The following is a 15,573-nucleotide window of genomic DNA, read 5'->3' on the forward strand; positions in this document are numbered from 1 at the left end:
TCCCTGCTTTGAGAGAATAGAGACAGAGGCAGAGCAGGCAGCATCTCATTGATGCTTTGTCTTCAACAAATCGGCTTTGTCTTCAAGCTGATTGTCCATTACAGGGGGCATATCCAAGAGCTGTGTCCAGGTCCAATTCCAAGGGCATGTCCAGGTCCAAACACCGTTAAAAGAGGTTACATTATCTATATCAACACACGGGATGTTCCTAAAAGGTGCTCAGGAGGTCCAAGGACAATTCTCAGGAGTTCCTCCTGGCTCTCTGCTCAGAAACCACCCCTGGCAGGCACAGGGGACCATGTGGGACGCCGGGATTCGAACCACCGTCCTTCTGTATGAAAGGCAAAGCCTTATCTCCATGCTATCTCTCTGGACCCTCTGTTCCTCCCCCCCTTCCCCCCCCCCCGGCCTTTAGATACTATAGTTTGCAATATTGTTACTGAAGGGGTATCATACATAATACTTTATCTCCTTTCAGCACCCAGTTCATACAATGATTTCCAGCTATCATTAGATGATTTTTTCCACTCTGACTTCAACTATTCCTCCTAGGTACATGACAATTAGCAGTGACTTCCACAATCCTTTATTGTTTTTGTTTTTATGGGGGTGAGGTGAAGGGTACACACAGCTGTGTTTAGTGATCACGTGTCAGCGCAGAGATGTTCAGTAGCAATGCAGGGGATGCCAAAATTGAACACTGGTCAGGCTGTGTAATACAAGCACCCTACCTACTAACTCTCTCTCTCGCCTCTATATCAAATATTTAGAACTTGATGTTCCACAATCCGGCAAGCTGTATTTTTTCCAAACCTAAACCTTACACTTTCCCTCTATTCTGAACTAAAATAATTTCTAAGGCTGCCACTATGCTTTTTTTAACTTACAGTAAATGACTTCTGAAGTAATTTTTAAAAACAAAAGAACAAACACTTCTGTGTAATATAGCAAAGAGACTAGGGGGGCCGGAGAGATAGCACGGAGGGAAGGCATTTAACTTTCATGCAGAAGGTCATCGGTTCAAATCCTGGCATCCCAGATGGTCCCCCAAGCCTGCCAGGAGCGATTTCTGAGCCGGGAGTAACCCCTGAGCACTGCCGGGTGTGACCCAAAAACCAAAAACCAAAAAAAAAAAAAAAAAAAGATACTAGGACTGTAGCAATAGCACAGTAGTAGGGTGTTTACCTTGCATACTGTCCAAACCAGACGGACCTCAATTAGATTTCTGGCATCCCATATGGTCCCCCAAGACTGCCAGGTGCAATTTCTGAGCACAGAGTGCCACTGGATGTGACCTCCCCCCCCAAAAAAAATAAAACAAAAAATAAAACAAAAAGAGATTCTAGAACATAAAAGCTAGTAATTGACCGTGATACAAAAGCAGCCACCATGTCTGCATCCAGCCCGTCTAGAAGCAATTTATTCTCAAAAGAGATATAAGCTAAACGATGAAAAATGATGGGTACACTAGCCAGAGCTGAAAGCTAGTAGCCTCCAGAGAGGGTGGGTCAGGTATCCACCCTGCAAACATACAACTACTGCACCCATCACACACAATTGCTATTTTGCCAAAGACCCTTCTTCACCACTCAACTACAGCTCTCTCAGCAGAGAAACTGATCTTACCAAAACTACATGTATGTCGGTGCTTGAACTGACATTAACAGGACTTTATTTCTTGAGAAGTTAGTACACTCACAGCTGCTCCATCACCCCTCCACTTCCTCATACTCAGGAACCCCTAGTAGCTGAAAGCATGTTCCACAAAAGCCACAGGATCAGTCAGAGTGCCTGGAATTCCTGGACCATAAGACCGCAAACATGGTAATGCAACTCTAGTTCCCCACAGGAACACACCAATTTAGATGCCCCTGTGTATCTGAAGCCACCTAATATTCAGAAACAAATTAAGAAACAGAATGACCACCTAGCAACAAGAGCTTACTAAACTTTCTGACAATGACTTAATGACTGCACTGTGAGATACAATAATTTCACAAACTTTCTTTTTGCGGAACTTTTCATTGTTGTTGATAATTTTGCTCCCACTTACCTGGATACAAATGTATTACGATCAACTATGTCAAGTATGGAATACATGGTCTTTAAATAAAGTAATCTATATAAGAAAATGTTCTTTAGTGACCATGACGATTCATCTTAAAATTCCACTTACGCCTTTTAAAGTTTCTTACATATATTTGGAAAAATGAAAACAAGTCTATAAAAAAGTAAAATAAATTCTCTTCCATTAATGCCACCAAACTTATTCCCTGCTCAGGCTGGTAATATTTTTCAGACACTCACGTGCTTGAATATCACCTCAATGCACATCCAATATCCACATTTTATTGACATGTCCCTGGAAATCACCCTTAATCACCATCCCAGTGAACACTGATGCTACAATATAAGCTGAGCGAGGCTAAGAAAAAGATGAATGATGGCACCGGAGTGACAGCCAGTGAGTAGGGCATTGGCCTTGCACACTGCCGACCTGGGCTCAATCCTCAACATCCCACATGGTCCCCTAAGCCTGAGACGAGACTTCTGAGCTCAAAGCCAGGAGTGACCCGAGTGCCGCCGGATGTGGCCGAAAAACAAAAGAATAAAAAGGATGACTGAGATGCCAACAGCCTAATTGTTGGTGTGTGTGTGTGCGCGCGTGTGCATGCGCACACACAGGCACATTCATTTTTTTAATATTTCTATTTTTTCTTTCTTTTTAAAAAAATTTATTTTATCAAAACAGTTGTGATCTACAGAGTCCTTCCTAGTTAGTTTCTGATATATATTGAGTCACAGCCATTCCCACCATCAGTGTCAACCTCCTTCCACCAATGGACCCACACATTCCATTTTTATAAAGATGCTAATAAGTCCCTTAAAGAAGAGCCACCACCCAAGGGCACAGTAGTCTCAAGTGATGGATAACTTAAGATATTTGCAATTCTTTATTTGGGTAAGAGCATAAAATATATTTTATAATATACAAAAGAAAAACATTTGAATGAATAAAAAAATGACAAATGACAGAAGTTAGTGTTTATAAATGAGATCATCAGTAACGTTAACAACACAGAAAAGGAATTGAAATCATAGTTAAAAGTTGAGAGAACAGTGTTAACAATACTTTAAACAATGACAAAAATATCCTTATGTAAGGCTTTTTTGAAGATTAATACACAACAGTTTTCCAAGTAATTTTATATGGATTTCTAGATACTGTCATATATGAACATGAAAAATGAAAGGACAAGAACTTTGGCGAGCAAAATATTAGTCCATAGCAGCTTGGTAAAGTTTTCTTTTATAATAGGATTCTAGAATTTAAATTTGTTCTTGTTTTAAGAATAGAAAGAACTAATATGCCACATAAATTTCAGGAGTGAATAAGTTAGTTACACAACAACTAAACTTTTGAAAGCCTATATTCTAGGAAAATGTGCATCACACAGCATCTCATCTGTAGTAAATGAATAGGTAAACCATGTCCTTATTAGATCTTCTAAATAAAGCTCTCAAATATTGTATAATAGTGTCTATGTACCTATTATTTGAAGACAGCTTCAAGCTTTAAACTAGATAAACATGCTATTTGGAAAAATAGGATCTCCATTACTAAACACCCTTCTGAATTCACTTAGCACTCTTTTCAGTTCTCTAAAAAGACATACCATGATCACCAATCTTTATGAAAAAGTTCTGAGACTAGAGAAAGGCTCACCAAAAGTCAGGGCTTCTAGCTCTACCGATGGAGAACCTTTCTGTTTCAAGACCCACAGCTCCAAAAACTGCAATATAGAATTTCTTGCTTAAACAAAATTTTTATCAAGAATATCTGAATAATTCAATTTCTAGAAAATCAAGGCTATTAAATTAAGATTTAGCAAAATAGACTAAATTAACAAATGAATTTTCTTCCCATCATTTATGATGGAAGGAAATCAATTAAAGTCTTACATACAAAAGATATAAATACTGCATAATATGTAGTGAATATTGGCACATACCCTTTTGCATTTAAAGCATAAAATACAATCAGCAACCTGGTGCTCTTAAGCTATATTTATCCCTTAGCTCAATAATCTTCTACAAAGCAGAGACCACCCACAATCTAAGGTTTTCCAACAGGTTTGTAGCAAGCATCAGGTTGCCAGAGCCGAATGTCAACAAGAACTTGATTGAGTTTTTGCATCCAGAGATCCCGCTCCTCCTTGGTATCTGCTGACAGCCAGTTCCTACAGGAACAAATAATCAAAGTCAGGGATTTTTGCCTTCATTTTCTATGTCCAATACTTTAGTCAGGTAGGAGATAAAGGCCTGAACAATTCAATAACATCTATGCGTCTTGCCCATCTTTGATTAGATCCTAATTAAGAACCCACAATGAGGTGCTCTTCCAATTACAACAAAGAAAAATAAGGGTTCTGGGCTGATGAGCACTCTGCACATGGCTCACAGCTGGCCTTTTCGCACAAGACATCACAATGCCTTCCACAGTGGGGGTAGGTTGAGCAGTTTGGGAATATGGAACACACACTGTCTAGTAGGGACAGTGCACTCAGGTTGCACATGTAAGCTTTTAAGTTCCGGCCTCAGGCTCCCGTGGAGCATAAATGCCAGGCTCCTGGAAAATGCTGCTTGACTTAATAGAACTATTGCTTCTATCCCATCATGGTAGTATAGTACCTACAGCAAATTATCTAAAGACCTCGGGCTGTCCATTTTAGGATTCTCTTATTTTCATCCAAATTTAGTTGCAAGTTGAAACATGACGGGACAGGTGAAAGGGGTCAGATCATTCTCCTAAAACATTCAGCTATTAAACTTTTATATGTATTCATTCACTATCAGTACAACAGCTCCCCCATTGGCAGAAGTGATAATAAGCATGACAAAACAGTTCAGTTGATCATCTCCTATTAACAGACTTAATATAAACAGTAGTAATCACTATATCAACAATAACAGATTGCTGCTTCATTTTATATACTTGACGTTAAAGCTATGGTGTCTAACTTATTCATCTTTATTGTGACTTGTGGCCTTTTTTTCTTCTATCAACACAGGAGAGTTCAGAGGGCAAGTCAAAGTCAATTAAGTAGCCAGCTCTACATTTGGTAGATCACCGCATCAGGACTGAAAGCTGGATCTGTTGATTTCAAAACTCCACTAGATTATATTGCCTCTCCATATGAAGAAGCATGCCTCTTCAAAGTGCCGCCTATATTATTCACCAAAAGAACAATATTTATGTTGAAGGGAAAGGTAACACAACTGGTTAACAGAAATAAAAAAGAAACGGTGGGATCAAAGACATAGTACAGGGGTAAGGCATGTGGTTCTAAGCACTGCTGGGTGTAGACTAAAACCACTCCTCCCCCCTAAAATGGAAAAAAATGCGACACATTAAATTTAAATAAGAGGTATTAAAAACTCTTTGGAGAAAAATCTATATATCTACATCTATGTACATATATAAACAAGGATATTATAAAAGTACAGAATGTTTATATTCTGCAGAATACATGATATGAAGTTTTAAGTCATCAAACAAAACAAAAGGCTTAACAGAAGCTGTACTCTGAATGCACCATTTAAAATACTTGGAGGAGCATCTTCTCAAGTGACAACATAGGAAACATCACATCAAATGAAGTGTAGAAGAACAAAAATGACGTGAGCATGCTGCTTCTAGCACAGGGAAAGATCAAAGGAGAAGTCTGGTAGGATTGATGTGACAAGTATAAAATAAAGATCATATTAAAAAATATAAACAGGGACTGCAGCAATAGCACAGCGTGCAGGGCATTTGCCTTGCACATGGCAGACCCAGGTTCAATCTCTGGCATCCCAGATTGTCCCAAGAATTCTAATTTCTGAGCACAGAAGTGATCTCCAAACAGTGATGGGTGTGGACGGACAAACGCTTGACACACACACACACACACACACACATTTCTGAGCACAGAACACACACACACACATTTCTGAGCACAGAAGTGATCTTCAAGCACTGATGGGAATGGACACACACATGAGAGTAACTCCTATCACACACACACACACACACACACACACACACACACACACACACACACACACATTTCTGAGCACAGAAGTGATCTCCAAGCACTGATGGGAATGGACACACACACGAGAGTAACTCCTATCTCACACACACACACAAACACACAAACACACACACACACACACAAGAGTAGCTCCTATTGGTACTCGGGAGACCATATACAATGGCTGAGGATTAAACTTCTGAGGCAAGAAGCCCTTAATCTCTGAACTATCCTGCCTTAGAATCACAGATCTTCAAAAAGCATTAAATATTCAGTGAACAAACACAGAATGAAGAACACTCTTAGAGCTCAGTACATACTTGGTGACACACAGCGTGTCCCTGCACTGACTAACAAGTGTCTCTCGGTCATCTTCTCTCTGTGGTCGGACAGTGATCAATTCAAAAGTGTTGCGTCTTGCACAAAATTCTCTGTTGGCTGGTTCTATGTGACGGCTGGTACAATTGGCCAAGTTTATCCTTCCTATAGGAGTCTTTAAAAACAAATTTTAATATATTAGTATAAAATAACATAAAATCACTTAAGTCAGTAAGCATTAGCCAGTATTTAAATTGGTATAACTGTAAAATTGCTTTCACTCAAAAGTTAAAATCTGCTTAAAGGGGTCAGAGTGACAGCGTAGTGGTAGAGCGTTTGCCTTGCATGAGGCTGACCCAGGATGGACACAAGTTCCATCGCTGGCATCCCATATGGTCCCCTGAACCACGAACGATTTTTGAGCACAGAGCCAGGAGTGACCCCTCAGCTCCGCTGGATGGACCCCTCAAAAAAACAAAACAAAAAATAATCCGTTTAGAGAAATAATCAATATTGTTTCTTTTTTATTAGATTGTCATTGAACTACAATTAAAAACTGAATAGGCCTTTTTTTTGGGGGGGTGGGGTCACACCTGGCAGTGCTCAGGTGTTATTCCTGGCTCTGTGCTCAGAAATCGCTCCTGGCAGGCTCAGGAGACCATATGGGATGCCGGGATTCGAACCACCGTCCTTCTGCATGCAAGGTAAAGGCCCTACCTCCATGGTTTCTCTCTGGCCCCTAAATAGGCCATCTTTAAATGGTTTATTTCACCATTTATCAGTGGCCTAGCATATAACTCAGTAGTAGAGTCATTCCATTGCATTTACAATATGCAGATTCAATCCATAGCACCCAAAATAAAGCAAAATAATAGAAGTAACAAAACAGCGATTCTGGGGCCAGAGAGATAGCACAGCAGTAGGGCGTTTGCCTTGCAAGCGGCCGACACAAGACTGACGTTAGTTCGAATTTGGGCATCCCATATGGTTCCCCCGTGACTGCAAGGAGTGATTTCTGAGCACAGAGCCAGAAGTAACCCGAGCACCACAGGATGTGACCCCCCAAACCAAAAACAAAACAGCAATTCTGATGTACTGTTGGTAAAACTTTAAAATAATTTTTAAGCGTTAATTTGGTAACAGCAACCAAAATTCAAACTGGGCAAAGGGCCTGAGCAATAGTATAGGGGGTAGGGTGCTTGGCGTGCACATGACTGACTCAGCTTCGATTCCTCAGCATCCCATATGGTCCCCTGAATCCCACCGGAAATTATTCCTGAGCTCAGAGCAAGGAGTAATTTCTGAGCACTGCCTAGTATAACCCTCCTCCCAATAAAACCCTCAATAGACATATTCTAATCTTAATGTCTTGCCTAAAGCCTACCCTAAATTCATATGTAAGTGTATAAAGATGTTCATATAGGTGAAGTCACTGTATTTCCAAAAGATACCTCCTCTATTTATCTTTACGGATCATACCTGTGGTGCTGTAGGCTCACTCCAGGTTCTATGCTCAGGGATTACTCTTGGTGGGGCATATTGTGCTGGGGGTTGAACCCTGGATCAACCGAGTGCCAGGCAAGTACCCTACATGCTGTACTTTCTCTTCAGCCCCCAAAATATATCTTTTAAAAGACATCTGAAGAATGATCATATTATAAGGAATAGTTAAGAGGAAAGATTTTTACATAATTGCACAATATACACAGGTCTTGTAATAAGTGCTCATAGCTAAGTCAATAAAATTGGGAAGGTGGATGAACTACAGGGACCACTTGGATGAAATCTTATAGGAGAGTCAATGATAGCTCTGCCCACATAGGTCAAATGTGGTGCTGCTGGTATTACCTTTCGTTGTTCATCATCTGGGTAAGTCCAGTAAGAGATACAATTTTCAGAAAGAATACACCATCTCCGATGCCAGGCACCAAAGCCACTCACATCTTCAAATATAGTCTAGAAAGTCAATGAAACCCTAACTTTAGAAGTATGAGAATCAGTGAGGTGTAAATCAATCCCCACATTGTGAAATCACCCCACGCACCATATTTCCAACCCCAGGCAGAAGGGTCTGAAGCAGGTAGGATAGCCGCAAAGAATTAATAAACAATCTAGTCAGGAGAGAATCACAAAGTCAGTTTGCTTCTTGCCTCATGGTCTCACTCTGCACACCAAATTGATCTTTCTTTTTTTTTTTTTGGTTTTTCGGGCCACACCCGTTAGATGCTCAGGGGTTACTCCTGGCTACGCGCTCAGAAATTGCCCCTGGCTTGGGGGGACCATATGGGACACCGGGGGATCGAACCGTGGTCCTTTCCTTGGCTAGCGCTTGTAAGGCAGACACCTTACCTCTAGCGCCACCTCGCCGGCCCCCAAATTGATCTTTCTTTATTCCTCCAGTATAAATTAAACCCGGCAGGCTCGGGTACAGTGATCAGGTGGACTTTTACATATAAAATGAATAGGTTAAAAGGAAGAAGATGGGAGAACACCTTTGTTTTGGATTAATAGCTAGGGTTATCTTACAGTTAATATGAATCTTTTAAATTAAACTTCAGTAAGTTGACATACTTCATACCTCAAATACCTCCTTGAATAATTTTTTTTTCTTTTTTGTGTCATACCCTGTGGCGCTCAGGTTACTCCTGACTCAGAAACTGCTCCTGGCAGGCACAGGGGACAATATGGGATGCCAGAATTCAAATCACCGTCCATCCTGGGGTGGCTGCAAGCAAGGTAAACACCCTACTGCTATACTATCTCTCCGCCCCTCCCTGTATGATTTTCATCATGCCTTTTAATGCAGTCAAAGAAAATCACTGATTGTTCAGACCCAGAAATAGAGGCAAATTTTTACCACCAAAGTAGGCCAGGACATACACTAAATGTTGGCCTGGCCTCTATGTGTTCCCTGGGGTTGCCTGCCCTGCACGGCACAAAGTAACCTTGAACCCTAGCACTGAATTGCTGAAGATGGCAGCGAGGGCAATCCAGGCCTGAGTACCATTTAGAAGGGGGAAACAAAAGATTTCTGGAGGCATTAAGACTTCCAGATATTAACCAACTACAAATTAACTCCTTTTACAAATTTACACCTTTTAAAGACATGAAAAATAAACAAAAGTACAATATCCCTCATAAAATGATCTTTAAGTGAAGGTACTTTATATGCCGTTTGACTGTAAAATGCCAAGAGCATCACCACTTTACACATTTCAGAGCTGTTCAAACCCCACAGAGCTAGACCTGTTTAATATGGAGATGGCATTCACTTTTACTCTGGAGAGGGGATTCCAATGCCATCCCAGGGTAACTACTTGTCCACTCAAGGCCACACTGTGCCATCAAGCTGACACATTTTAATGTCAGCAATTGCCTGAATATCTTATGGAAAGGGGAGGGATACTTAAAAAACACTTTGAGGTAGGACATAAATTATTTTTAGAGCACCCTATCAATGTAGTTGTAATGAGAATGAGTTATAGGACTCACAAAAGAGTAAACAGAGCTCTCACTTTCTATGAATTAAAAATCTCCAGCTTAAAGTAAATTTAAATTGGTCAAACATTATATGCACATGGACTAGCTGTCTTAATATTCATCAGTGGCCAAAGGCACCTACAGTAATATACAAAAACATCCACAATCAATTGCCAACTACATAAAGAGGAAAGTTGAAAGCAGATCAGCAAGGTCTTCAAGCCAGGCTTGACTGTTCAGAGCACAGCTAGTGCCATCTGCTGGGAGGATATGTGAATATGCATGAAGCCTGACTTAGACCTGATGCTTATTGCGATCAGATTTGGGGGTGTCCTTTGTATAAAATCATTACCTTGAAGAGAAAGGCAAAGCTGTCAGATTCCTTGCTTCTGTACCATACCAACAATCTTCTGTATTTTACCTGCACGTTTTTGGGGGGTGGATTCCTTTCCTGGAGTCCTTCCAGTCTCAGCTGCCAGAGCCACCCTGTCCCTACCCCCGCCCTCCCCATAGCTTGTCCTTCAGGGCCCCAATGCATGCTCCACTGGGCCTTTCTAACCCCGAGATAAGTTAGGAATTTTGTCATTCCAAGACTAAATATTCTACAAAGAAACCAACTGGCTGCAGAATAAAGTCCAAACCGAGTAAGTCCCTTGAACACCAACCTTTGGCTCTCTCCTCCCCTTTTCTCCCCGCTTCCAGCCTTTTCTACTTTTAGCTCTGGCTGACCCTAAACACCTCCCAGGATCTGAACATGCTGCCCTTCTCTCCGCAGGGCAAGACAAAGTAAGGTGCTCTGGTCTCTGCACATGTTCCTCCCTTACCTGGACTCTTGTATTCAGTCAGCACCAACCATTCTGCTAGCAGCTTCCTCTAGGGCTCCCTCCCCAACTCCAGACCTGATGCACACCCCAGGACTCTGCTCTCTCTCCGGTAAGATCCTGCAGGGTCTGTGTGGTAATGACCTTTTCATTTATTTCTTCCTATTAACTAAAAACTGAAAGATTTGGGAGAGCCTGTGAGAGTCCAGGACCAGCACAGTAACTGGCAAAGCACAGGTAGGTACACAACAAATCTTGACTGCACCAATTTGCCATTTAATCACATAGGCCTAAGAGAATCAAGCCATTATTTTTATAAAATGGGAAACAGAAAGACATAAAGCAGTGGTACTTACTAAAAAGCCTCTTTCTTCAACACTAGAATTTACTTGACATTTTATTTTCAAATAAATATGACCTTCCAAAGGGCATAAAAAGGGTACCTGCAAAGAAAAGAGGGTAATTTTGCAAAACAGGTTTCAAAGAGTGATTTTCCTTAACAAAGCATGTAAAAGTCATAAATAGAAAACAGAATGCTTTGAAAACACAGTATTTTATAAAGCTGAAATGCAATAAAGGAGGTCAAAAAATTACCAGTTTCTTAGCAACAAATGTTTTAAGAATATATTCAATCAAGGTAGAACTTAATAAAAACAGAATCCTAAATCCCAAGTTAATGAGATCTAAAAAAATTTTTAAGTTAAACTACACATAATATATCATCCTAGGTATTATCTAGCAACATAATATACTCAATGGGAAACTGCATAAAACAGCCATTATTAGCACCAGACAATATTCCTCAGCAATAAGCAATAGAAAACAACAGTAAATGAAAATTCATATGAAATTGCAAGCAATCCCAAAAACTAAAATCATCCTGAAATAAAACAACTAAGTAGAAATAAGCGTGCTTCCTTGACAATATTAAAACTAAATTCATAGCTACAATATTTGAAATAATCCAGTACTGGCAAAAGGCTACACAGACAGAGCAAAGGTATACAATTTCAGGTCCAGAAATAAATGTACTTCTATAGCCAAATGACTTTCAAGAAGGGACTTAGATCATTCAATGAAAAAAGTGCTGTCTTCTATACAAATGGGACTTGAGAAATTGGATAAACACATTCAAGGAAGTAAAATTAGAGTCCTACCTCATATTACATAAGAATTAATTCAAAATGGAACAATGATCTGAATATGAAATCTAAAACCATGAAACCTAGAAAAGCTAGATATTCATGGATTTGGCTTTGGAGTTTAAAATGTGATTAACTAAAGAAAAAAAAAATAAACCAAGCTTCATTAAAATTGAAAATTTTTCACTGAGAGCATTCCTCAAAATAAAATTAAAATGCAATTATAAACAACCTCATTTCTGGAAATCAGTGAAAAGGAATAAAACTAGGTTCGTACAAGAAGAGTTATCTTCGCACAGTTGAGCAGAACAAACGAAACGCCCATCGACCAATGAACAACAACAACAACAACAACAACAAAACAGGCCTCTTTTCTCCCCACCTGAGTTTGAAAGCTTCTCCAGACACCCACATCCTGCTCTTCTCAAAGTCTGACACATTGGTTTGCCAGACTGAATTCCTGATTTGGTTTTGCTTGTTTTGGAGGTGTTGAGGACCCTCAGGAAAGCACTTTACCACTGAGTTCCATCATCAACCCTACCTCTGAAGTGCTGGTCCTAGAAACAAACTTAATTTAGCCTTCCTTTCCATCTCTGTTCTAATGTCCTGCCAAATCATATCAAGGAATTCAAAAAACAGTTGCTATTTGCTGGCCAAATAATACCTATTGTTTACTCACTGAAAGAAAAAAAAAGAAAAAAAAATACAGCACATGCATAAAAAAGCAGGCAACCCTTTATCAGATGAGCGGTGAGCAAATAATTTTTCCCATTCTGTGGGCTGTCTTTGTATCCTACTTATTTTTTCCTTTGAGGTTATTCAGCAGCATGATACCATGCTATTTTAATCACTACTGTTTTGTAGAACAGTTTGAAGTTAGGAAAAGTGATGCCTCCCATCTTCTTTTTCCCAAGAAATTCTTTGATTAGGAGCAAGGGGAGGTGTTACTGTTCCATAGGAATTTCACAAATGTTGATCTATGTCATGGGTTATCCTTATAGGATGTCTTGAATCTATATAATGCTTTGGGGAGTTTGCCATAATAAGATATAAAAATGCACAGGTAGGGGCAGGGCGGTGGCGCTAAAGGTAAGGTGCGCCTGCCTTGCCTGCGCTAGCCTTGGACAGACGGCGGTTCGATCCCCCGGTGTCCCATATGGTCCCCCAAGCCAGGAGCAACTTCTGAGCGCATAGCCAGGAGTAACCCCTGAGTGTTACCGGGTGTGGCCCAAAAACCAAAAAAAAAAAAAAAAAAAAAAAAAAAGCACAGGTAGAACTTAAGGAAAAAACTGCTGGATCAGAGCTATAGTACAGCAGGTAGGGCGTTTACCCTACATGCAGTCAACCTAGGTTAAATCCCTGACATCCTATATGGTTTTCCAAGCACTGCCAGGAATAATTTCTAAATACAGAGGCAGGAGTAATCTCTGAGCACTGCCAGGTGTGACCCCCAAAACAAACTAACAAACAGAGAAGAAAAACTTTCAATCTCATAAAATAATAAGGAGAGAGGAAATAAATAGAAACTTACTCAAAGAAGAAATCCAAATGGCCAAAAGGCACATTAAGAAATGCTCTATATCATTAATCACCAGAGAAATGCAAATCAAAACAATGAGATATCACCCTACATCAAAGAGACTGGCATTCTTCACAAGAACAAAACCAAGAAGTGTTGGGATGCAAGGGGGGGAAGGGACCCTCAGTCACTGATAATGGAAATGTTGACTGGTAAGTCCTTTTGGGAAAACAATATGGCTATTCCTTAAAAAAAAAAAAAAAAAAAAAAAAGGAAGTAAGCTTCCAAATAACCCAGCAATTCCAGTCCTAACTGCCCTAAAACACAATGCAGAAAAGGTATCACGATTATCTATTCACTACAGCACTATTCACAACACCCAAAATCTATTGTGGCCAAAACAACGTAAGTGCCCAAGGACAGGCGAGTGGATAAAAGACAAATAGTACATCTTCTATTTGTAATTTGAAATACTACAAAGTTGTTAGGAAAAACAAAATGAAGTCAGAAAATTTGCTGGTACATGTTGAATAAAAGAGTCAGAGGAAGAGGGACAGACATAGAATGATCACATTCATTTGTAGGAATTAAATTGTGAATAACTCCCATAGACAATAGAAAAGAAGGCCGGGGGTGGGCAGTTAGGTCAGAGAAGGGACCGTAAGACTATGCTAATAGGGGCTGATCACTCTGGACAAAAACTGGGTGCTAAAAGGAGTTAAAATGATATGCATTATGCCTTTCAATAATAGTAATGTAAACCACAGAGCTTAAAGGAATAAGAAAAGTCTCTGCCATAGAGGCCAGCACACAGGAAGAAACTGGGGACATTGGTGGTAGAAAGTGAACACTGGTGAAGGGATCGCTACTCGTACAATGTGGGACTGAAACTCAATCACAAACAACTTTGTAACCTTGTACCTCATACATATTCAATAAGTTTAAAAAACTAATTTTAAAAAAGATGGGGCAGGTAATCTTGTCAAATGCTACACTGATTAGCAAACCTTACAGACACTGCCCAGAGAAATAAAGCAGTCTAAGAAGGACATCCTCTGAGAGCTCTGAATCACAAAGATTCATAGAAGGAAAAAGCAGAGTGATGGCACCAGGGACTAGAGAGAGGCTCGTCATTCATTCAATGAACACAAACTCTTACAATGAGAAAATGACAGCCACCTGCTTCCTGATGCTGTTACGGTCAATAAATAAGGCCATGTATTTAAATCATGCAAATAAGTATGCAAATCTCGTCATATATTATTAGCCAACTTAAAGCTTTTCAAACCTCTGTGCTTTTGTATGTTACCAAAAAAGTGAAGCGGGGCAGGAGTGACAGTATATCAGGTTAGGCATTTGCCTCACACAAAGCTGACCCAAGCTTGATCCACAGCATTCCATATGACCCCCAAGTTTGCCAGGAGTGATCCATGAGCACAGGGCCAAGAGTAAGTAAGCCTTGAGCACTGTCAGGTATGGCCCAGTTTTTTTTTTTAAAGCAAAAAGATGGGGCCGGAGAGGTAACATGGAGTTAGGGCATTTGCCTTGCATGCAGAAGGACAGTGGTTCGAATCCCGGCATCCCGTATGGTCCCCTGAGCTTGCTGGGAGCGATTTGTGAGTGTAGAACCAGGAGTAACCCCTGAGTGCAGCCGGATGTGACCCAAAAACAAAAACAAAAATAGGGCTGGAGGTTTAAATCAGGAGCAGAGAGAATGCTATGTATAACTGTAAGGCTCAGGGTTTGATTTCCAGAATGCACAAGGCAAGGGAAAATAACAAGCATTGTTCAGACTTGGGGACAGTGGAACTCACATTACCATCAAGAATACCAAATGTTATATGCGCTGTCAAATGTGATGATTGGCAATGAAGTCAAAGTGGAAATGGTCATTAGATACCAAAATTCCTGTCCTAGATACAAACACAAAAGGCACCTCCAGTTGCGATCCTTGTCTACAATGTCATGAGAAAGTCAAGGAAAAGAACAGAACCACGGGCTGGAGCAGGACATTTGCCTTGCATGCTGCTGACTGGGATGGGCCCTGGTTTGAACCCAGCATCCCATATGGTCGCCCAAGCCTACCTGGAGCGATTTCTGAGCACAGAGCCAGAAGGAACCCTTGAGCAGCACTGGGTATGGCCCAAAAACAAACAAACAAAACAGACCAAGAACAAAAAGAAAAAAAAAAAGAACAGAACAGAACCACAGAACAG

At 40.4% G+C, this 15,573-nt stretch overlaps 1 protein-coding gene across 1 annotated transcript in view; it reads right to left on the reverse strand.

Moving 5' to 3' along the window:
• Positions 1–2,941: 2,941 nt before the first annotated feature.
• Positions 2,942–15,573, reverse strand: part of ANLN (anillin, actin binding protein) — a 51,841-nt gene continuing 39,209 nt past the window's right edge. The window contains exons 22-25 of the mRNA XM_049781735.1: positions 11,053–11,139; positions 8,244–8,351; positions 6,398–6,570; positions 2,942–4,241 (exon numbers count right to left, since the gene is read on the reverse strand). Of these exons, the coding sequence (XP_049637692.1) occupies positions 4,118–4,241; positions 6,398–6,570; positions 8,244–8,351; positions 11,053–11,139 (492 nt within the window). The 3' untranslated portion in view covers positions 2,942–4,117. The remainder of the gene's footprint in view (positions 4,242–6,397; positions 6,571–8,243; positions 8,352–11,052; positions 11,140–15,573) is intronic.

This window comes from Suncus etruscus, chromosome 10 (assembly GCF_024139225.1).
Source record: "Suncus etruscus isolate mSunEtr1 chromosome 10, mSunEtr1.pri.cur, whole genome shotgun sequence".
NCBI lineage: Eukaryota > Metazoa > Chordata > Mammalia > Eulipotyphla > Soricidae > Suncus > Suncus etruscus.